The sequence below is a fragment of the Malus domestica genome, chromosome 10 (assembly GCF_042453785.1).
Source record: "Malus domestica chromosome 10, GDT2T_hap1".
Classification (NCBI taxonomy): domain Eukaryota; kingdom Viridiplantae; phylum Streptophyta; class Magnoliopsida; order Rosales; family Rosaceae; genus Malus; species Malus domestica.
In genome coordinates this window covers 29,854,404-29,878,464 of record NC_091670.1, presented here as the reverse complement: position 1 = coordinate 29,878,464, position 24,061 = coordinate 29,854,404, and the positions used below count along the sequence as shown (strand labels likewise).

The window sequence follows — 24,061 nt, the reverse complement described above, 5'->3', positions numbered from 1 at the left end:
AATATTAATGAATGTATAACACATCAGAATTAAATTACAGAAAGATATTCATCACCTGTCAACTGTTAGGGTCGATAGAGATGACTTAGGTGCAAATACCAATTGAGTTCAAGGTTTTTTCCCCTTCAAAACGGTATTTTGCATGTTTATTACGATTTTTCTATAACACAAAAAAAAAATTTAATCCAAACTAATGTTAACTATGACTTCCTTAAGAAAAATTCCAAAACCAAATATTTGACTTGCAAAAGCATATGTTCTCATGTGTATTTCCCTAAAAAATATTGAAATTAAGATAATAAGAATTTGTCTCAATAAATATATTGGATCATGAATTGGATTCGCCAGTATTTTTGGTTTTTTGTTTTTTGTAGAATTTGAATTAATATCTTAGAATCTCCATGTGAGATGCGTTATACTTATATGCTTAGTTACTGTGCAAATGTTAAAAAAATGGTATTGAATATTCAAGAGCAAATATGAGAGAAGCATGTATAAATCCCCACGTTTTAGTTTGACTAATAAAAAACAAAAAGTCATATATGCCACTGCACCCCACAAATACATGAGAGAAAAGGAGTACGATTCTCTCCTCTCTTTTCTTTCCTTCCCTTCATTTTCCTTTTATTTAAACGGTCATGGTTAAGTCACGTCAACATCTTATATTAATTTTTTATAACAAAAAAAAGACAAAATAAAAGAATGTGAGAGGAGATGATGGAAAGAGAAAATAACAGAATCTTAGTCCGAGAGAAAAAGAGATTTCAAATTATGCATGTCTGTACTTTGGACTATTTCGTACAAAGCCAAAGCTAGCCAGCATGCACTTGCATGTATATAAATAGACTTGGGAGACTTCACAATCTTAGACCTTGCCATTGTTTATAAGTTTATAGCAGCAGCATAAGCAGAAGGAGAAGGAGAAGAAGAAGCAGCTCAAAGTAACACTCGTAGGATATCGCCTCAGCCTCGGACCTAGGCCAAGTGATTGGTTTCGTGAGTGTGCCACTAATTTAGGCCCGAACAGAGAGTTTTTAATCACTTTCTGATCAAATTCGAAAGAGAAAAATGGTTAGTGCTCCTTGCTGCCAGAAGATGGGGTTGAAGAAAGGGCCTTGGACTGCAGAAGAAGATCACATACTTGTCACTTACATTCAGCAGCATGGCCATGGAAACTGGAGAGCTCTCCCAAAACTAGCTGGTAATTATTGATTAGACCTTGCTTTATCAACTGCTAATCTACTAATGCAAACAAAAAAATGGCTTCTTGGGTTCTTCCAAATTAAGTTTTTAAGGACATTTTGGAGAAGAATTATATATATATACACACACACACACACACACTAGAAGCTAGAAAGTTTTGAGCTTTTGATTGACCTTGAGTGTTTCTTTTTTCTAGGTTTGTTACGGTGTGGAAAGAGTTGTAGACTCAGATGGACAAACTACTTGAGGCCAGATATCAAAAGAGGGAATTTTAGCAGGGAAGAAGAAGACGCCATCATCAACTTACATCAAATGTTAGGAAATAGGTATGTAGTACGTAGTTCCATTTCCTCTTCGATTTTTCTGCAAATTTGAACTGCAGGTTAACGCAGTACTAACAGTTAGATCTATAATTTCATCATTCTCCGCTAGAGTAAAAGACCATATTAAGTTATCTAGACGTATTCATTTTCAAGTATTGCATGTTTACGCAATTATAATTGTTAGGTCTTCACCTTTCTCATGAATTATAAATCATTAAAATGTGTTTGTATTGAATACGAATTCATACTATCGACAAACTCTTTTTTTTTTCTTAATTTCTAAATGGAAGATCACATCATACCAATGAAGAACATTGATGCATGCGGGGACTAGGTGACAATCTAGCTAGTCGACTAGTGAAACATGTGGGGACTGAAAAAAGATTCCTTACATAACTTTTTCATGCACTACCTAAAACCCAAGAAATAAAAATGAAAAACACTATTTTCAAGCATTTAAAGTACTAAGCAACATTTTTTTGCACTCTTGCGTAGTGCTTACAATGATTCATGTGATACAACAGAACAGATTTGATATCCTTAAATCTGATTTCCTTATTGTTTTTTTCCTCAGATGGTCACAAATCGCAGCGAGATTGCCTGGTCGCACAGACAATGAAATAAAAAATGTATGGCACACCCATTTAAAAAAAAAGCTGAAATCGAACCACACCGAACCAAATTCTAGGGCACGTTTCTACTCTAGAAAATCGGAGCAAGAGCTAGAGCCCATTGATGATTCTTCATATTGTGCAAAATCTGATAGCTTGGATTGTGTGCCTGTTTCGCCGGCTCGATGTACTTCAAATAACACGTCATCTGTCACGACCAACGACTACGACAACAACAACAATAGTAACAATGTATGTGTGACATTTGACGATTACCAAGCAAATTTACCAGAACCGGATGATAGTTTTTGGTCGGAAGTTTTGTCAACTGAGTATTATGAAGAGACGGTGAATGAGTTTCAGGCATTTGGTGGTGACCCACAAGTGAATATGGGGCCTACTGATGGTGGTTTTAGTTTAGACATGTACAATGACAACAACATGGACTTTTGGTTTAATATATTCTCAGGAGCTGAGGAAATTCCAGAATTGTTAGGAATTTGATATGTCAATAAGGAAGGCTGTTTTATAATTTTGTTTATGAAATTATGAGTTGGGAAATAGAATTTTGTGTTGTTGCTGTCCAAGTCTTTGACCTTTTGAGATGAGGCCCCATCGTACACAAAGCGGCAAAAATTATATATAATTCTTGTTCAATTTTGCCGGAATGAATTTACTTGGACAAAATTATATTCAGATTAGTATTTGATTGGTAACGCAATCATTTGTTAATTTACAGCATAAATGAATTTCAGATAGGATGAGGATTTATGGTCAACCATCTGAATCTCACATAGGATAATTAAGAGATTTAGAGTGTGATTATAAGAAGTTATGTTATTCTTCATACTGTTAATTCATTCTAGGAATTGGATCCGCTCCTGAACTTAGTGTTCAGAGCCTAAGGATCAATCCATCTGGATCGCTGATTAGTGTGTAAAAAAAATCAGAGCCATTGGTCTTGTGTGATGAGCTAGGAAAATAAGTTAATGAGAACCGTTGAATTTAATTTATGCGGCCCAAATGAATTGATCCTTAGGCTCTGAACACTAAGGTCCGAAGCAGATCCAATTCCTTCATTCTATACTATAAAGTGAAATGTCCATTCCTTCCTGATATCAGAGTCAGATTCACTTCTGTTGCCCAATATGTGTGCATGGTGCATCCATGTTAGCCCAACGAGATACGTGCTTCTACATCCTGTCTACATATTAAACTTAAATGACCTTATATGTGAGAAAATGTGTGAATAGTATAAAATCCACATCAAAAAAATAAGAGACCTAGTGTAACATCCTATATCGTCCAGGGAGCGGATTCTCTAAGCCTTATATGTATATTCTCATTTCTACTTAGCACGAGGTTTTTTGGAAGCTCACTGGTTTCGGGTTCCATCGGAACTTCGAAGTTAAGCGAGAAGGTGGCCAGGTCACTCCCATGATGGGTGACCCACTGGGAAGTTGCTCGTGAGTTCCCAGAAACAAAACCGTGAGAGCGTGGTCGGAGCTCAAAGCGGACAATATCGTGTTATGGTGGTGGAGCGGGCCCGAAAAGTGATCCGTCCCAGGCCGGGATGTGACACTTAGTATATTTTTAATTATAAGAATTTGAGTTGCTCTCTATATCATCATCTGAGTTTTTGATTTTCTGATATATGAGATGCGCTATATCTCATGCCCATGAATCGATAGCTACTAGAAACAAGGAAAGAAACTACTTACCGGAATGTATCTAGTCTTCTGCAAGAATATATCATAGCATATAATAAAGTTTTGCACTTAATTAGGGCATTTTAAATTATGAAATGAGGAAATTTTCGTGGAAATTTGCCAGGCTAAATCATGTCGTACATGTTGTAGTCATCTTTTCTTATCAAATATCTAACCTGTTAACTGATCAAACTGTGAACATGATTTTCTTGATACATGTTAAACATTCAATAAATCATACTACGTAGATCTGCAGTAATGTTCCTTTTTTCTTTCTTTTTTTAAGCAACGGCATGATTTTTCATAGATAAAAATAACCAATACAGAGTAGGCCGGCAGAGTAATGCCACCATTAGTTACATTCAGACGAGATTAAACTTAAAATAAAGTCTGGGGGCTCCTCAAACCAGGAGCAGGTAACCAAATTCATACGAAGAGCATGGCGAGCAAGGCGATGTGCAATACTATTTCCTTGACGACGAGTGTGGGAAATGGAAACTCCAGTGATGCTGAGGAGGAGCAACCTTGGAGTCCTCCACAATATGTCAAACTACAGTATTGTTACGTTATCAGATGATACGTATACATATTTCCAACTCACACCAAAAACAAAAAAATTGACCAAACCTCCAACTCATTCCGTATATTTCATCCATCGAGTGAATCTTCACGCTCATATTGATTATCGTTAGATTAGTTATTAGTTATTCAGTTAATTGATCCAAGATACAAATTTAAAATTTTTAAATAATCTAATAGCTATTAGCTCACCTTACTTGTATTATGTGATACAAAATGCCGCTCAAATACTTGATACTTAGAAAAATCTCTCTACTTTAAAAGATGAACAAAAGTATTCCCATCAATTAATAAGGCCAAATGTACGTTTCTCATGTTATAATAAGGGAATTGTAATTAGTATTCCAAAAATCTTATTCTACACTCCAAATTTTCTATATTATGAAAGAAAAATACACTTGTGAGGAGTGTTGAATGAGATTTTTAGAGTGCCAATAACACTTCCCTATGATAATCATATTCTCTCTCTCTCTCTCTCTCTCTCTCTCTCTCTCTCTCTCTCTCTCTCTCTCTCTCTCTTAAGAGCATGAGTATCAAAAGTGGCTAGAGAGACTAAATTTGCAAACTAAATGATGTGTCACCAATAGAAATGAGCACGTTTATCAATGCTTAAGCAATAAACCAATTATCAACTTCCATGTTCTTTAGTTTTCAAAATTTAGTCTACAAATTGAGCCTCTCTAACATTATCCTTACCAAAAAGTAGATTTTCACATGAAATTTGGAGTTTATCTGCAAACCTACTTGTATGATGACATATAAAATCTCAACTCGAATATCTAATGCTTAGAAAAATATGTCCACTTTAACGTTGAGCAAAAGGATTCCCATAATAAAAAAAGTATTCCCATCAATTAATTAGGCCAAATGTATCTTTTCATGTTATAAAAATCATATATGACTCTCTCCCTCTCTCTTAATATGAATAGATTTTTCATTGTGATTGGAACACAAGGTAATACGTCATGTGACATTATACAAATAGTAAGATATATGTGTTAAAAAGTTAATAACTTAAAATATAAAATTTACTACCACTTATATAAAAATACGTGATATATCACTCGTATTCTGATCATAATAAAACATTTCTTCTCAATATGGGCTCCACTTAAGAACATGATTACCAATTAGTATATTTTCACATGAAATTTAGAGTTATCGCCTAACCTGTTTTATAATCCTTCCTTTGCAGGCGTGCATGAATTAAGAACATAAAAAAACAAATGTCCGGCGAACACGTGCGCTTTGCGTAGACGAGAAAAAAGAGTTTTTTGTGCATATAATAGTCAAGTCTAACACGAGCTTAGAGTAATATTTAATCCAGAATTTTCTCCTTTTTTTTTTCTGGACAAAATATTAATCGTAAATAATCCCCAAAGGATTTGCATGCAAATCTAAAGCTAATCAACTTTGCCACCCTTTCAAGTCATGAACTACTACTAACTTTGAACAATTCTATTCCATTTGAAAAGTATACCGACTCTGGTACTAGTCGTCTAAGACCATATCCAACTGAAGGGCCCAGAGAGCCAGAGAATCGAAAATATCTTGAAAACTATCTCCAACTGAGGGTCAAGCCAAAGGGCTCGTGGGCCCCACTGGACAAAAAAGGGGCAACTGGCTAGCCCAAATGAGCCAGCCAGCCGGCCTCGAGTCGGGCCACATGCTGACGTCATATTTGATATATATAATTTTTTTTACAGTTTTTTTTAACAATTTTTTTATTTATTATTATTTACATTAAGTAACATGAAACAACCTTAAACACTATTAAACAACATTAAGTAACATTAAACAACATAAAAAAATTAACAACATGAAACTTAAACAACATTTTTAAAAACATTTAACAACATGAAAATTATTGACAATCTATAACATAAAATTATTGAGGTAATTTAATTGAAGTAACCATAGTAATTCAATTAAAATAATAAATTATGTTTGGCCCTCGGTTGGAGATGATTTTTGGTGAATGGGCTATGTTTGGCCTGGCCCTCAGTTGGAGACGGTAAAAAATATGGTCCTGCACTATTCATTAAAATATTAATTTCTTGTTAGCTCTTTGGCCCTTCTGTTGGAGATGGTCTAACACAGCTGAGATTTGAAATGCTCAAGCTTGGTTAAGGGGACCGTATTAAAGGAGAACACACAATGGGCACCCAATATGTGTCCTTAGTTTTGAACATAAAATTTTACGATGATCTCGTCCTTAGTTGTGGAATTTATAGGAGGTTTTGATCCAATAAATCAATTTAATTTGATGATAAAACGAGGAATATGATGGATGGAAACATTAGGACGTAAAATTTGGGCAAACAAAGTCACATACTAAAGCTTTGTTGTTGTTGTTTTTTTTTTCCCCCACTTGAGAGGTATAATTGTATTTCGATATTAGGATTAAATATATAGTTCAACATTTTATTCTAAGGGGAGAGGCAAACGAAACATTATCTTTTAGCAAGTATTATTGACCTATACAAATAAAATATTCATTGACATATGATGAAATGTGAAATTACTTAAAACCCCCAAACAAATTTCCTATTCTCTATCTAATTCACCTTTTTATTTCAAACAAATGATGTTATGTACACTAAAGGGGATTGTTGAACTTAGCCTCACAATGGTTAACTATAATATGGTTCAAATTCGCATTTAGAGAAAACCGAATATGAAATTTCTCACGTACAAGTAAAGAGAAATACACTAAACTGTAGTATTAAGTAGCCTCTCTTTAATTCAATTGGATTTAACAAAAAAAGAAAAGAAAAATTTACTTGGACTAGCCGTGAGAGAATGAAAGCCTAGTTGGTAGTCCTCTTAGGGTGCGTTTGTTGCACCGGACTATCTCGGACTGGATTAGCTGCATGGACTAAGTTGGACTGAGTTAGACTAGACTAAGATGGACTAGCTTAGTGAAGTGTTTGGTGCAGTGTCAGGACTAAGGAACAGACTAATAACAAATTCCAATATTATATTATTTAATTCATATTTATTAATATTTTACATTATTTAATAAATATTTTATTATTACTTCTATCTATTTTCTCATTCTAGAAACCTCCTTCCATTCCCAATTGTGTTCCGTTCATCCCCTCTTTCTTCCTTAATTTTCTCCGCCCCTCTCCCTTTGTTTTCTTCCTAATTTTTCTTCGTCCCTTTCCCTTTTTTTCGTCGTCCCTCTCCCTCTTCATCTCCATCTTCTTCTTTTGTTCTCCGTTCATCTCCCTATTTTCTTCCTTTTGTTCTCTATTCATCTCCCTCTTTTGATGAAATAAATTAACATCAAAATTAAACCCAGAAGCTGTTCATCTTCCAACTTCATAATCGACTGCAAATCTTCACAATCAAACCACAAAGCAAGAAAGAGATTGAAAATTTAGGAGTTGGAAGCGGGTTGCATGTGTGATTGGCTCAAGGGTAGAAGATGGGGGTTGGATCTAGTTTGCGTTTTCTGAGTTTTTGGTTTTCTAGGTGCTGTGATTGAAAATTTCAAACTCACATCACTGCAAATTTTTTGGGTTTTCCGGTTTTCACGGTGTTGTGTGATTGAAAATTTCAAACTCATCTCCCTTTCAGATTTTTTTTTTTTAGGTTTTCTAAGATTTTGGGTGTTGGATGTGGTTTGGAAAATAGAACGTTTGTAGATTTTTCTTCTATTTTGTTTCGGTTTTCCCAAATCTGGTCTTGAAGATGGTTCTGGGAAGCAAGGACGAAGTAGATAGATGTGCAAAGCGGGAGGGGGAAGCTAAGGTCTTAGCAGTCCACCCAATTTCGGGGGGTCTCACTAAGCCCCTTTAGCGAAGTGTTTAGTCCAACTTAGTTGGGGTGAGTGTCATTAAACTTTGTCCCAGCGTGTAACAAACACAGGATTACTCTACCAGTTAATCCAGTCCAATCTAGTGAATGCTAGTGAGTGCAAACAAGCGCACCCTTAAGTTTTAAGAAATCCTCCTTAGGAAAGTTATTGGTATCAATATAATTAATCAAATGAGCACTAAACACCAAATGGTGTTTTCAAAACTTACACCATCACCTGTCTTAAAGGAATAAGATTCTCTCCCCTTTTTTTTTCCCTCCCCTTCCCTCCCCTCTTATTTGAATGGTCACGTTTAAACCATGTTAATTCATTATTTCATACTTTTGTGTAACAAATCAGTTTCATACAAAATTATTTTCAAGTGTAGAATCAGTCAAACCTCATGTAGTTTAGTATCCAAAATAGAACTCCCTTACAAGTATTTTGTCTCATAGATTTTTGCACAAAGACATGAATCCTTAACATGAATTCTCCAACCAACTTTAACCAATAAAGCTTGATTTATCTCTGTTGTTTCTTCAATCACGCACCTCCACCACACTTAGGTCTTAATAAAAAATAAAATCATATGTGCCATCACTACCTCATCGCTCCACCACTACCACAACATTCTCCACTGTCTCACCATCATCACCAACACATCCATCATCTTTGACACCACCATCATTGCAACCACTGCCATATCCTCTACCATCATGACCCTTGCCACCATGTCCACCACTAACGTCTCACCATCGCTACAACCCAAACCACCGCCGCCATGTCACCATGACCATCACCACTTGCACCTCCGCCGTCACTACTGCCACCACCACCACCATATTATCCACCTCATCACCCAGTCACCATGGTCATCACCACCTCCACCATCGCACTGTTGCCACTACCACCACCTCCACTATCTCCACCCATTACCCTTAGTACTACCAATACTCCAACCACCATTGCTACCAACACCATTTCTACCCACTACCCACTTCAACAAATGAAAGTTTTCATGGGGGTAAAATTATAAATTTAAGATGGCGATGGGACAAAGTGTTTGTACCATTTTCGGTCAATTTTTCAGAGTTAAGATAGTTTGGAAGAATGCTAGGTTCGCAATCACGAGGCTGATTTGAAGGTTGTTCGCGTCAGGAATTTCCGTCGGGGACGTTTCCTGGCCGACGAGCGCACAGCTCCCCGGGAGGTTGGCGCCGGCTGAGGGCTGCTGTCGGGCTTCTGCTTCACTGTCGGGCTTTGTCGGGCAAGGCTCGTCGGGCAAGACTTATCGAGCAAGACTTGTCGGGTAAGGCTTGTCGGGCAAGGCTGGAAGAGAAGGACATCGTTAACTTTGAGAGGTGCCTTTGTGGGGCCTTAGGTGTAGGCCTTGAGGCTCACAATCAAGATTAACTTCTAAGTATTCAGGCGTGCCACTGCTATCTTTAGCATGGCAGATGTAAAATGGATGTTGAGTTTTAGTTTTATATATATATATATATATATATATATATATGCCCGAGAAATCGTGTTAGTTATAACAGGTGCCTTTATGGGGCCTTAGGTGTAGGCCTTGAGGCTTCTCATCAATAACTAAACCAGTCCTCGAACATATAATATTTGTTTCATTGATTGCAGGAGTCTTACAACTATTATACTTCTGATTACCCGAATCTGAGAGATAGAACAAACCCAAATAGGTGCCTTTGTGGGGCCTTAGGTGTAGGCCTTGAGGCTTCCCATCAGAATTCGTTCTTTATACTCAAACGTTCTAGACCGCGGAACGGAATGAATCCAAATAGGTGCCTTTGTGGGGCCTTAGGTGTAGGCCTTGAGGCTTCCCATCAGAATTCATTCCATGCTTAAGCGTTCTATGATAATCATAATATAATAGAAATAAAAATAAGGGGTAGGTCGATTACTTGCACCCCAAGTAACTTCGGACTTCTTGTTTATCAAGGACTATCGTGGATGGGTTAAGTCCACATAAGGTTCTTTTTTATGCCTTGAGGCCAAGGACTTTCAACTGATCAAATTTACATGCCCGAGGGCTTAGAACTTAGATCTGGTTTGAACAATGAAGATATATTCAAATCGGATCTAAGTGCTGAAAGATTCTTTTAATAGTCATCTTACTAGAAATAACTTGAATACAACTGGAAGTATACAACATATTACTAGGCTAATGAATGAAAAGACAAAAACAAAGAAGGTCGGGCAAGGTTTAACCTTATCGGGCAAGCCTGGTCGTCTTGCAGGTTCCTATCTTTGTGGCTTATCAAGGGTCTGAGAGCTTTAGAGAGAGGTAAGGATAAGAGTTTGCAAAGAGAAATCGATACTACAGCAAGGTTGAACAGAGTAGCAGAGCTATTACAAAGGTTTGAGTGATGGCTTGTCCCGAGAGGGATGAAGGCTTGAGCTGACTACAGCTTCGTTTTAAAGGCAAATCTGGCTTTGAGCAGAGTTTGTGCTTGCATTTGTTTGTTTGTTTGAGTGTCCCTAATCCTGATTTCTCTTTCTTCTTTTATAGACAACACAGCTTAGCCATTTGTAGCAGCAGCCTTGCCCGAATGCAACTTGAAAGGCAGTGACTCATCAGCTATTTTACTTGTTCTGCCATTATAAAGTACTTTATGGGCTATATAGCTTGTCAGTCTATACCACTTGGCCTTTAGGTAGGTGAGCAAGTGGTCTTCATGAGCTGCACCAAGTCAGAAAAGCCCTTTTCTGCTTTCTGGGCTTTGGCCGATTCTTCCTTTAGGCATCCTTTTGGGCCAGCCCCTTTCCTGAGCCCAAAGTTCAAGTTTTGATCCAAACAAAGGTCCCAGGGTTTTGTTTGAGTCACGACCTACAACAAGAGTAAAGCGACTTTGAGTGAGTTGAAAGGTCTTATCTATCAGATTTCGAGACTGGAATGCGATGTATGTTTTGTGACATACAAGCCGAAAAATTGTAATATGAAATTAAATATGTTTCTAATTTTCAAGACAAGTGTAAACTAAAAGCTAAATGTTTATCGAACGCTCTCTAAACTACTTTAATATACAAGAAGTGGGGATCAAATTGGGTGTAGGAACATATGCACACTATTCTTACTAACTCCCCTTCAAATCCCCATGAGATCGTTTAAATGTTTTATTTTTCAATTGCTTGTAGCTCAATTGGTTAGAGCATTTGCTCTTGCACTCGAGATTCCTTGTTCGAATCTCACTCCCCTTAATTTAAATGAGTTTAACGTAAATGATCATATTGTTTGTCAATAGAATTCTATAGCAAAATCGAGGGTAGGAAGGAAACCTCGTACCTAAACTTTGGGCCCAAAAGAAAGGCCCAATCTGTAAACCCTGTTTGGGTTAATTTGGGCCGATATCAGCAGGAAAACTAAAGCCCTGTTGCCTTATGGTTTGCGGAGAAGGTGAAACGTCGCCGTTTTGGCGGGAAGGAACATAACCGCAAACACCTCCCCCAAAATCTGACCTCTCAATTCAATTTTTCCGGTTGGGGTTAGGTTTTGATTCTTCATCTTCGACGGTACAAATTCGAATCAAATTTTTTGAAGTTTGAGCTTCGAGACCAGCGAACATGGCGACTGCTTCAGGTTCGTTCATCTTCTCCATTGTTTATCCCCAATCTATCATCAATTTTACACTTTTTGACTTCAAATTTAATCCATCGTTTGAATGTGACATTCTTTGGTGCTGTTTTTGTTGAAATTGATCGGTTCAAGATTTACGAATCGTATCGTCACGTAATTTCAATCGGCGATCTGTGGGTTTGAGCTCGGTTGGTCCAAATTTAGATTCGTATATAGATACTTAGGGTTTCTTTGGGACCTGGGTTGGAATTACGCGCTAAAAAGTTGAAATTTGTTGGGTTTTACCAGTCATCACATTCGATTCGGTTGAATATATGAATTGGTGAAACAAACATATATATTCGAAAGTAGGAATTACATCGAGATGAATGCTGTGCTACTAAATTTTATACCTTTTTTGTGGAAGGTTGATTTTTCCAGTGTTTAAGCTACTATGATGCAGTCTGGTTTTTGGCAAAACTGGTAGATTTCAGAGTTTTCCGGGTTCTCCTATGCTACTCTGTATATTGATTTATCTCATGTGGTGGTCCTGTAGGGTCATTCAAATCTAGGGAAGACCATCGTAAGCAAATGGAATTGGAAGAAGCGCGTAAAGCTGGGCTTGCGCCAGCTGAACTGGACGAGGATGGAAAGGAGATTAATCCTCATATTCCCCAATATATGTCATCTGCGCCTTGGTATCTCAAACACGAGAGGCCTGTAAGTTGTTCGTTTTCTTTCTAATAAGTTAATAGTTCTGATAATCGCACCCTTGTGGTATAAGTTCTGAATATTGATACATTTTTTTCCCCAAATCAGAGCTTGAAACATCAAAGGAAATGGAAATCAGATCCAAATTACACAACATCATGGTATGACAGAGGTGCAAAGATATTCCAGGCTGATAAATATAGGAAGGGTGCATGTGAGAAGTAACTCTCTCTCTCTCTCTCTCTCTCTCTCTCTCTCTCTCTCTCTCTCTCTCTCTCTCTCTCTCTCTGTTTCTTGCAAACCGAATTGTAAACAACTTCATGGATTTAAGACCCTTACCGAACCTTTTTGCCATCTTGACAGGCTTAGAAATTCATAAATGTCATTCAGTTTTAAATTTTCAATGCATATGTACTTGATTAATTGCACTTTGTGGTAAGTCGTGTTGGGTCTTCCCCTTACCTGTCAAAAGTAAGGCTTTCTTTCCCCTTTATTATATCTCAAGGCCTAGAGATTAATGTTTGAATGTCTATTCTTACAGCTGTGGTGCCAGTACACACGACTCAAAGTCATGCATGGATAGGCCCAGGAAAGTGGGAGCAAAGTGGACTAACACGCACATTGCTCCTGATGAAAAGATAGAGACTTTTGAGCTTGACTATGATGGAAAACGGGACCGCTGGAATGGATATGATGCAACGAGCTATGCTTTGGTAGTTGAAAGATATGAATCAAGAGATGAAGCTCGAAAGAAATTCTTAAAGGAACAGCAACTAAAGAAGTTAGAGGAGAAAAATAATAACCCAAATGGTGAGGACAAGGTTAGTGATGTGGATGAGGATGAGGATGAGGATGAGGATGATTTGAGGGTAGATGAAGCCAAGGTTGATGAAAGCAAACAAATGGACTTCGCAAAGGTTGAGAAGCGTGTACGTACAACTGGTGGTGGAAGCACAGGAACTGTCAGGTAAGGGTTTTAAACCGATTTTTTTTTTTTTTAAATTTTCATCTTGTCTTGAAGGGCCCCACTTAGTGGGAAAAGGCTTTGTTGTTGTTGTTGTTGTTGTTGTCATCTTGTCTTGAAGGGGCGTTGTTGTATTGTTGTTGTTGTTGTTGTCATCTTGTCTTGAAGGGGCGTTGTCGTCTCAATACCCATTTTTTATTTATTTTTCATTGTTTTTTCACTTGTGCGTTGGTCTCTATATATGAATCCTTACTGAGATATTTTTGTTTTCAGGAATTTGCGTATTCGTGAGGATACTGCAAAATATCTCTTAAACCTTGATGTCAACTCTGCACATTATGACCCCAAAACCCGATCCATGCGTGAGGACCCTCTTCCAGATGCTGATCCGAATGAGAAGTTTTACGGGGGTGATAATCGATATAGAAATAGTGGTCAAGCCATGGAGTTCAAGGAGCTCAATATCCATGCTTGGGAAGCATTTGAGAAGGGACAAGATATCCACATGCAAGCAGCGCCATCCCAAGCTGAGTTGCTGTATAAGAATTATCAGGTGATCAAGGAGAATTTGAAGTCAAAAACAAAGGACACTGTTCTGGAGAAGTATGGCAATGCAGCTAATGAAGAAGAATTTCCTAGGGAGCTTCTACTGGGACAAAGTGAAAGAGAAGTTGAATATGATCGTGCTGGGAGAATCATCAAGGGCCAGGTAAACTATTTGCATCTACCATTTCTCTTCATCTTTTTATTTCAGAACTCAAAACTTTTTATGTGCCTCAGTATGGAACATAAGGTCTTAATCAGCATGTCAAAGACTCAATTATATAGACGGCTGATTATTATACTTTGCACTAATACAGGATATAGCACTTCCCAGAAGCAAGTATGAAGAAGACGTCTATGTCAATAACCACACCACTGTATGGGGTTCGTGGTGGAAGGATCATCAATGGGGCTACAGGTGTTGTAAGCAGGTTACTCGTAATAGCTATTGCACAGGTGCTGCTGGAATTGAGGCTGCTGAGGCTGCAGCTGATCTTATGAAGGCTAACATTGCTCGCAAAGAGGCCAATGGTGGTTAGTCTACCGTCTTTTACCCCCTTCTTCGTTTTAGATAGATATACTCTTTTATGTAAATATGTCATGCTTAATCCATTCTCCATTAGCCCTTTGATATTGACATGCTGTGTTCCCAACCTGGAAACAGATATCCCTGCACCAGTGGAGGAGAAAAGACCCGCTACTTGGGGAACTGATATACCAGATGATTTGGTTTTAGATGAGAAATTACTTGCTGAAGCTCTTAAAAAGGTGAGAGTTTGTCAACTTATGCGAATTGAATTCTTGAGTTGAAAAATAACGTGTATATTGTGTTTGTTGTTTGACTAGTTAACTAAATCTTATACAATTTTGACTTCGACAGGAGGATGGAAGAAAGAGAGAAGAGAGAGATGAGAGGAAGCGTAAATACAATGTTAAATGGAATGATGATGTTACTGCAGAGGATATGGAGGCTTATAGGATGAAGAAAGTCCACCATGATGATCCAATGAAGGACTTTCTCAACTAAGTTGAGACATGGCACGTAATTCTGATGGAGCCCTGTCCTCAAAACACTTTCGAGGCTGTCAACGCTATGCACTGGCGTGGCTGTTATACCGCAGTTCTGCAAGCCTATTTCTTGAATTTGTTCAGTTGTGGCAGAACACAGCTGAGTTTGACCCTCCGTCTTTAATTTCCGACCTATCGAGTGTAATTTCCGACCTATCGAGTTTGATTACTGTTATACAGCTGGTTTGGGGTGGTTCAAATTGTTTTAAAAGCACCTTCTTAAGAAAATTGGAGCCTTGATTGTCTTTGGTAAATGAAAAAAAAAAAGTGTTCTTTTAGCAGAAGCAGTTATATACATTACTCTACAAATTAAAAAAGACACGTTATTTTTTTATTGGAGGCACGTGAACAGTACCTTGATATAGACAATCTTATCCCATCCCTAGCTCTTTTTTTCTTTTTTTTTTCTTTTTTTATTTTTTTAGCTAGAAGCACTTTTATCATTATTGTTTACTAAACATTTTTTTTTACAGCTGTTTATTCTTACAACACAATATAAAGATAAAAAAATGTACGCCAACTCCAAACAAGCCATTAATAAATTGTTCCAAGAAAAAATGCACTGATTTATTGTGTTAGTTCCACATTAATGTATCAACTTGGAAAAATTACATGTTTCCAACTTAAAATGATTAGGCATTGATCCTGTCCCTAATTTCTAATGTTCATTGACTAAGACCTTATTAGTTTTTAGATTTTGATCAAAGTCCTTATCATTAATATATTAATGAATTACATGTAAGTTACATCATTTTTATAATAAAAATTAGTAATTGATTTAGAGTTTTAATACTCACACCCTTATTAAACTCTTAATTAATTTTCAATTCAATTCAAATATTATCAAATATAAAAAATAAATTAGAATAAGTTTGTACCCATTAATTTTTTATAAAAAAAATTGATACGTACCCATTCTTGATATACCAATTTGTTAAATGAAAAATGTACCCCTTTTTTAATATAAAATGTACCCATTTTTTATATAAAATTCATTCAATCTTTTCTCTAATCCATTTTTAAACTTATATGGGTACTGTCACATCCTGGCCCGGACCCCCACCACATCCCGTGCTCGACTCCGCCGTAGCACGATATTATCTGCTTTGGGCCCTGACCAAGCCCTCACGGTTTTGTTTCTGGAAACTCACACGAGAATTTCCCAGTGGGTCACCCATCATGGGATTGCTCTCGCGCGAACTCGCTTAACTTTGGAGTTCCGATGGAACTCGAAACCAGTGAACTCCTAAAAGGCCTCGTGCTAAGTAGAGATGAGAATATACATATAAGGCTTACAAGATCCACACCCCTAGGCGATGTGGGATATCACAATCCACCCCCTTTAGGGGCCCGACGTTCTCGTCGGCACACATCCGGCCAGGAATTGGCTTTAATACCAAATTGTCACATCTTGGCCCGGGCCCCCACCACATCCGAGGCTCGACTCCGCCATAGCACGATATTGCCCGCTTTGGGCCCCGACCATGCCCTCATGGTTTTGTTTCTAGGAACTCATACGAGAATTTTCCAGTGGGTTACCCATCATGGGATTACTCTCGCATGAACTCGCTTAACTTCGGAGTTTCGATGGAACCCGAAACCAGTGAGCTTCCAAAAGGACATTCTATTTCGTTGATTTGAGAATGTATCTATGTCAAGTTTAATAGAAGAAATTTAATAATGTTGATTTGAGAATGTGTGTGTGTGTATATATATATATTGTGTTTTTGAATAATGTACCCATGTTTTGGTACTATATTTTTTTGGTTAGTTTTTTATGGACGTACCCATGTACACACACACACACAAAATATATTGGAGTGTATAATTTATCTTTAATATTTTTAATCCTATCAATTATGGGTTTTATTTTAAATCTCATTAATATAAATAACTACAAAATTCATTTTTAAGTTAAAAATATAATAACCTACATAGAAATATATTATTACATTAATGTCAGGAATTTCGATCAAAAACTAAAAATAACAAATGTTTCAATCAAAGAACATTAGTAGTTAGGGATCGCATCCAAAGTATCCAGAAAAAAAAAACTTAAAATGATCAGAGTTTAGTCAAGTTGGCTAGATTATTAAGTTCCAATTCCATCATTGGTACCCAAAATTCAAATCTTATCTCCTTAGTCTAGATTAATTGAGAATAGACTATCGGTTGTATCGGAATGGTGACCATCCTATATCTTCCATAGAATATTATAATAAAATTTAAAATATTAAGTTCAGTTTTTTTGGGACAAACAATAGTTTTAGTAGGTTAATAGCTAGTTGTTCGAAGGGAGGAAAATCAATGGGAATCAAACCTGCACATATAGTGCATAGGCATAATTATTTTCCGCCATTACTATAAAATGTCATCTTCATACAAATACTAAGATTCTTGCTTACAAATATACATGTCTTTCTATATTTTTCATCACACGATTAAATTCTTGCATACATTCATATATAAACTCTGCTCTTCCACAAGCAAGATGGAAATCTATCCCTTATTTGTCTCAGCACGGCCAATAACTTCCCCCATCCAAGTCATGCTTATGGAAAAGCTGCAAAAGCTTCATCCTGTTCTTCCTCTTCTACCCACTCGTGTTTTTTTCCCCACATTGAAGCCAATAAATATAACAGAAATTCATGCAAAACAAATTATTTTTCAGAATAATTAATCACACTTAATTTACATCATGTATATATTTCTTAATCTAATTAAACAATAAAAGCTTATGCTACAAATGATCACGTGCCAACTTCTCCTGAACCTCCATTTCCTTTCTAAACTTGGCTATGAACTCCTCAGCTCTTTCATCAATCCCATGCATCATTGGGGAAGCAAATCCCAATGACTCCCACATATCATCCGCCGTCGCAGAACATCCTCTCTCAGCCCCACTTTCAGCACCCGCGGCGGCAGTGGTTGTTTGCTTGCACTTCGCTACCGGAGGCTCAGAACTCCCCACCAGCTCAGTCACAGCAGGCTCTTCAAAAAGCTTGTCAACGTAGACATGTGCATCGCGACCACGGTTCTGAAGAAGTTGGCGGCGCTTGTAGCGAAAATCTAGGGCGAGACGCCCTCTGCGTTTATAACGCAGCTGGAGAAACTTGTAGGGTTTCAGTCCAACAGAAGAAAAAGCAAAAGCAGAAGCAGAAGATGAAGCGCCAGCAGTAATGGCCTTGACACGATTTTTTCCGGGTTTCGCGATGCCTTTAGGCTTGTGGAGTTTTCTATGTAGTTTGGAGGTGAAGCTCTTCCAGGCCCTTCTGGCTGGTGGAAGCCTCAATCTCAAGCAAGACATGGATAACTAGGGTTTGCGAAGAGTGAGTGGATGATGGCTTTTTTATAAGCTGCTAGAGAGATTCTTTCAGCTTTTGGATTGTGGATTCGTTTTTGTGCAGTTTTAAACTATGGGATTTGGACTAATTAAAGGTAGCTTACTTCTTACTCTACGCGTTTGACATGAAAGAAAATTCAAAAATCCAAGTAATAGGTAGTCTTCGGGGGGAAAAGCAGTTTTGACGCTTCAACTTATCCATGTTGCACGTTGAAAAGCTTAATTACTTAAAACCCAAGATCAGTCTACAAGGATTGGAATGAGCTTAACCTAAACTTATTGGTGAACATTATGAGTTGAATCACAATCAATTTCAATTTATGGCATGTTTACTTATCTGGAATGAGAACTACAATTAATCGACATTGCATGCGTTTACTAACTATTTAGACAATAATTTTCCGCATTCATTCTAGATTTCCTTAAGGACGTATTTAGGTCCTACATTCACAGCATGTCCTAACACGCACAGAATAAAAACTTTCACTTTTGGGATAATCAATTCATTATTCCAAGTAAATATACTATAAAATTGAGTTTTTCTGTTTTCAGTTTTCTTTTATACAATGATATTCAACTTTAAAGATTTATTTAGCCACCTAAGTGCTGGAGTTTGCTTCGTAACTCCGAAGGGGAATAGATAAAGGAATTTGCTGCTAACTAGGCAGAGGAACCATCATGAAATTGGGGTATATACATGGGCCTTTCTATAGCTTGGGATAAGGGATGCAGAGATGTGATTCTTGTGTTGCTGTTATTTTAATCCAACAATCTATTTCGGTTTAGTATCCGCTCTACAATCTCATTAAAGATTGCGAAGAAGTTATCGTAAGAAATTGGAGATGCCAAAGTCACTCGCATCTAAAGAGAAAAGAATGCATCAGCTGATCACATGGCCGACTTGGGTCATGACTTATCCCTTGGTCTTCCTTTTTTGCTTCTCCACCAACCACTGCTACTAATTTTCTAGTTTCTGATATTATTGGCAGGGCCCTTCCTAGGGTTGTTCTTGCCAAGCTTTTTTGTTTGCTTGCTGGCCTTTGCCGTCCTTTGTACGAAAAAAGAGAAGATATTCTCCTTTAAAAGGGTAATTTTCGACTAAGCCATACTGAGTCAGCCATAACAATTAAATACCAAACTTGTTATTCCAAATTTTCTGGTGCTAGTGCGTTGTGAACTTTGATGGATTTCTTAAACCAGCCTAGGCTTCATCTAAGTTTTCTAATTATGTATCATTATATGATTGATGTGGATGCCTTCGTGTTCCTTTTTGTTCCCTCCTCTCAACTTGGGTAATTGCAATCACATAAAGCAAGTGCAGTAGTACAATATATGCATCGACTTTTCTTTCTTTTCTGCAACTTGCGAAAATATTCGAATTTCCAATGTCGCGTAGAATAAAAAGATGGCACCCAAAAACAAAGGGGAAAAAACTTCCTTCAGAAAATATATAATTGTGCTTAATTACGCAACTATATTTATCTACTACAAAACTCCCTGGAAGTGAATAACAAAACCCAGGCAAGTTCGGACGCAGGAAAAACGAAACAAAATGATATTTCGAGCAATAAAAACGCTACAACATCCATCAAGACTCGCAATTTATACAGAGAACTAAATGAGGGCTTGAACTCCGAACTGCTGCATCTCTCTAATTTTCCAAATTGGATAAATAGCACCTTCACTCAGTTCTTCTAAATCTACCTGTTGCATTGCCCATGCATAATACACCGTGTGGATTGTGTCCTGATGAATCAATAGGATTTGACAAAACTTATAAAAACTCTGATTAGCAATATAATGAAGTCTCGTACATGTTTTCGTAGAGAATTGTGGTTCAAATGGGGAATATAACACATTTGATATAACGTGCAGAGGGGTGTGTGTGTGCGCGTGTGTGTGTGTAGTAATATTTACCTTGCCACCTTCTGTTACATCACCATTTCTATCTCGTACACAGTACACTTGCTGCGTTTGGAACTGTTAAATTCATAAAAAATGGATGTCACTATCAACTTCTGATAAACAAATCAAACATAGAAAACATAATCGAAAATGCCTACCATTACAATAATAATGGGAGAATGTCCCATCATTTTGGTCTCTTTTATTTCCGCCTCTGAAATATGTAGAATCTGCACCACCAGAAAATCATGAATTAGTTACGTGACAACTAGTATAACCACGCCACACACACAGCACATGCCCTGAAGAAGTTTCCATCACTCGGTATATGAGCAAAATTTAGGCTACGAATGACTTTGTCACCCAACTACCGGTAATTACACTGCAGCATACAAAAGCCTCTGTTCATTAACCTAAATTCTCAAAGTAGTCTTAGACTCAAAGATCGATACTGTATGATCAAAAGTAGTAGACAGAAAGAAGCACGTGTTTTTAATTAGCATTTCGTCGGTATAGAATATTAGCATGGTAATGCTAATATATTTTAGGAAGAGGCACGCTGTCTACCTTGTGATCAAAAAAGATGCCATGGCTTTTAAAACCATCATGCTCGGCTTTACACCGCTCAATCACCTCCCTACTACAATACTTCTTCAATGTCTCAAGATCCCCCTACATATCAAATGCCCTTGTTATTGCAAAAAGATGAGAAACTCTAATGGTACTGGGGCATCTTGGAATGATGATAAGTTGACAACAAAGCATGAACAAGAAAAAAAAAAGATGAGAGACGAGGAGGGAGGATGGAGAAAAAGAGATGAATAGGTAACACGGTTCCAGCACTAACCTTGATGTAAGCATTAAGAACGGGTTTAACAGCATCCTGAACTTCTGCCAAAAAGTCTGGTAAAGAAAAGGATCTACCATCCAGAGATTACAATTAAAATAAGTAAATTAATTAATAGTCATCCAAATACAAAATAAGTATGACAAGAAGCAGCGGCAAACGAAAAATATGATCATACGGATCTCTGCGACGTATCTCCTTGATTGATGCAGCAGTGTCTGTTTCTTGAAAAATAGTTTCGTTTAAACTGGCAAAGGAAGAAGGGTCAATTCAGGACTCAAATATTTTACAATTGACTCCACCACTCATATATTTACAAGTAACTGTTTTAGGGAAAAACTCTCATTCTGTGGGGATAAACGGCAAAGCAAAGTCTGTTACAAAAAAAAAGGATAATTCACAATAATGAACAAACAAGAAGTAAAGAAAGTTTAGCAGCATACTCCTGAATTTTGTGAACAATTGGGCTATCGCTTGTCTCCCAATGTTCCCGTATGTCCTCAGCAATCTGCCAATTTCAACAAAGACATACAGCAACGCTAAGAGATTTAGTACAAATAAAAAGGCTGTCAAACATAAGTACAACATAAATTTACTCAGTAGATTTTTATACAAATGACAACATCCTTCACAACGTTGTAACATTAAAAAAAGAAGCAACACAAAAGACAGTAGAAATGTTCTACGTCCATAAACATCAAGTATAAACTAGAATTTTAACATAACAGAGACAACAATTGAATTGTAACATACCTCCTGGGTTTTGTTTGTAACTGGTTTACGTATTTCATCAAGACGCTTGAATATAGGATAACCTTGCATCTAGGTAAGAGAGTAAAAACAAAAAATCAAATAATTTATAGAGGAAAGGCAACTAGATATTACTTTGTGGTAATATTTAACAAGCAGATAAAAAGTTAACCTTCATTCTGAAAGCCTCCCACTTTTTACTCCAGCGAGATCGGGGTACAGCAACAATGTCCGTTCTTGAACTAGTTTCAACTTTTGGGGTGGAAGAAGGATCAAACTCCAGGTGCTTTCTATTAGTTGTAGTACCACTTAACTCATCCCTTACAATGTCATATCCCTTTCTAGCCAAGTCCGTAATCTTTGCTTCTTTAACTCGAGAGAAGGCAGAGGAAATATACGAGGAAGAAACACTTGACCTAAATTTTCCAAAAAATGTTTGTTCAGTATTACAAGACCCTGACTGCTGGTTTTTATATTCCCCAGATTGCTGGTTATTATGTTCCCCAGATGAGCCCTTCGTTCCATCATCAGCAACATGCTCAGATTTAGTACCAGAAGGTCCTGAGACCTCTTCTTTCCCAATTCCAAAAGTTCCTTTGACCTACATAGAACAACAGAGAAGTAGAAAACAATAAAGTTCAGCAGATCAAAGCATGTACAAGTACAGATCCAAGAGACAAAAATTAAAGCAGCAAGCAGACCTCCTCTGTGGCAGCCGAGATCTTCTCCTTTACATTGGCAGAAACCTGCAAACATTAATTCAATGAAAAGTTGACAACATGTTTGTCAAAACAAATGCAAGTTTCTTATGGTAATAATCAACAAAAACTTGATATACACCACAAACAACATAATGGGAGGGGGTGGATATCTTGTGCAAATTCAGCACCATCGAGTACTCTAGATATTGAAGCGCTGAAGATTTTAATATATTTGAAATGATACCTTCTTTGCCGTTGCTTCCGCCTCTGTCCACGCACCATCCACCCGCTTGTATAGCTGCTCACTTGTCTGCTTCGTTCTGCATTCGCCATTTCACCATCTCAGAGCCTCCACTTGGAAGTGCCCTTGACATACAAGGGTATGTCTCAGCCTATGAACTACAAATACTAATCATAGCATAAAGTGACTATATAAAACAATTACCTCACTTTCAAATCTTCTTTAACCCCTTTGAGCTCTTCCGCTTTCTCTTTCAGCTCCTTCACTGACTGTTGAAATTCATGATTCCTGCAAACAGGGCAATGATGGTGAGCCAGATGTCCCAGAAATTTCTTACGAGAACTCGATAGAAGTAAATGTTAACAATTGCGGTTTGAATAACAACTTCTCTGAGCAAAAGAGTCGAAACTAAGCCGAAGGACTGCATTACCTTCCACTTTCAAATATCTGGCTCTTACTGGTTTTTAAGTTCAAGAAACAAACTTCAATTTTTTGTTGGTATTAAACAGAGGATTAACAATTTGTTGGAAGTAAAACAAATTTGAGCCAACACTAAACAAGAAAAACCAATTAAAACAGCAGATATTACACGGGCAAATTAGAGAGAGAGAGAGAGGTACTTGGTAGCTTCGCCTTTGAATTGCTTCGAAAACTCATTGAAAACACTGAATCGACGATTCCCCAAATACCCATTTGACGAAATCAATCGAACTCTCCCGCTCGAAACCTATCAAATCCCCAACCCACAAAAAAAAAAATCATCAAAATTAACCCAAAAAGCACCGAAAGTTTCAGTCTTTGATTCATAATTTCTTCCATTAGAATTTAGAACGAACCTGCTGTTGGGAGGTCAGATGAAGAAAGAGGGGTTGTCTGTAGAGGTGCAAATCTCGCACTAGCTTTCTGCCCGCCATTAAATTGCAGGCGAGTTAACAATTTCCGAGCAGATAATAATAAACAAAAACCCAATGGCGTTTTGATTTTTTTTTATGGGTTTCTGGCAATGTGGGTGTCTGAATTAGTAGAGACGGTGTCCCTGCGTGGGAAGGAAGATAGGGACGAACAAAGAAGGAGATGAACGTGGACGTTACACTTCCCCAAACCAAACACGGCCTAGGGTTTCTGTTTCCCGGCGGATTTGGGAGATGAATGAGCCCAACACTAAAATATAGGCCCACTACTTT

General features: G+C 37.4%; 4 protein-coding genes across 4 annotated transcripts; 2 read left to right on the top strand and 2 right to left on the bottom strand.

Annotated features, from left to right (window-relative positions):
* Positions 1-867: 867 nt before the first annotated feature.
* On the top strand, positions 868-2,724 carry LOC103445630 (transcription factor MYB30). The gene is made up of 3 exons (XM_008384644.4): positions 868-1,201; positions 1,400-1,529; positions 2,101-2,724. Exons 1-3 carry the CDS (start codon positions 1,069-1,071, stop codon positions 2,639-2,641), a joined length of 804 nt encoding a protein of 267 aa, XP_008382866.3. The 5' UTR covers positions 868-1,068; the 3' UTR covers positions 2,642-2,724.
* An 8,910-nt stretch (positions 2,725-11,634) lies between these two features.
* LOC103445631 (pre-mRNA-splicing factor SLU7-A-like) lies at positions 11,635-15,374 on the top strand. The gene is made up of 8 exons (XM_008384645.4): positions 11,635-11,828; positions 12,361-12,524; positions 12,624-12,736; positions 13,057-13,482; positions 13,753-14,188; positions 14,340-14,556; positions 14,687-14,790; positions 14,903-15,374. The coding sequence occupies exons 1-8, from the start codon at positions 11,813-11,815 to the stop codon at positions 15,047-15,049; spliced, it is 1,623 nt and encodes a 540-aa protein (XP_008382867.1). The 5' UTR covers positions 11,635-11,812; the 3' UTR covers positions 15,050-15,374.
* Positions 15,375-17,398: 2,024 nt separating this feature from the next.
* LOC103409105 (uncharacterized) lies at positions 17,399-18,457 on the bottom strand. Its single transcript, XM_008347923.3, has one exon. It carries the CDS (start codon positions 18,395-18,397, stop codon positions 17,831-17,833), a length of 567 nt encoding a protein of 188 aa, XP_008346145.3. The 5' UTR covers positions 18,398-18,457; the 3' UTR covers positions 17,399-17,830.
* A 1,397-nt stretch (positions 18,458-19,854) lies between these two features.
* Positions 19,855-24,040, bottom strand: LOC139189078 (mitochondrial import inner membrane translocase subunit TIM44-2-like). Its single transcript, XM_070807339.1, has 14 exons — positions 23,714-24,040; positions 23,498-23,604; positions 23,082-23,165; positions 22,881-22,956; positions 22,637-22,681; positions 22,108-22,536; positions 21,939-22,007; positions 21,629-21,693; positions 21,364-21,432; positions 21,186-21,258; positions 20,906-21,010; positions 20,497-20,568; positions 20,351-20,413; positions 19,855-20,179 (listed from the first exon to the last, which is right to left on the bottom strand). The coding sequence occupies exons 1-14, from the start codon at positions 23,789-23,791 to the stop codon at positions 20,048-20,050; spliced, it is 1,467 nt and encodes a 488-aa protein (XP_070663440.1). The 5' UTR covers positions 23,792-24,040; the 3' UTR covers positions 19,855-20,047.
* Positions 24,041-24,061: the final 21 nt, after the last annotated feature.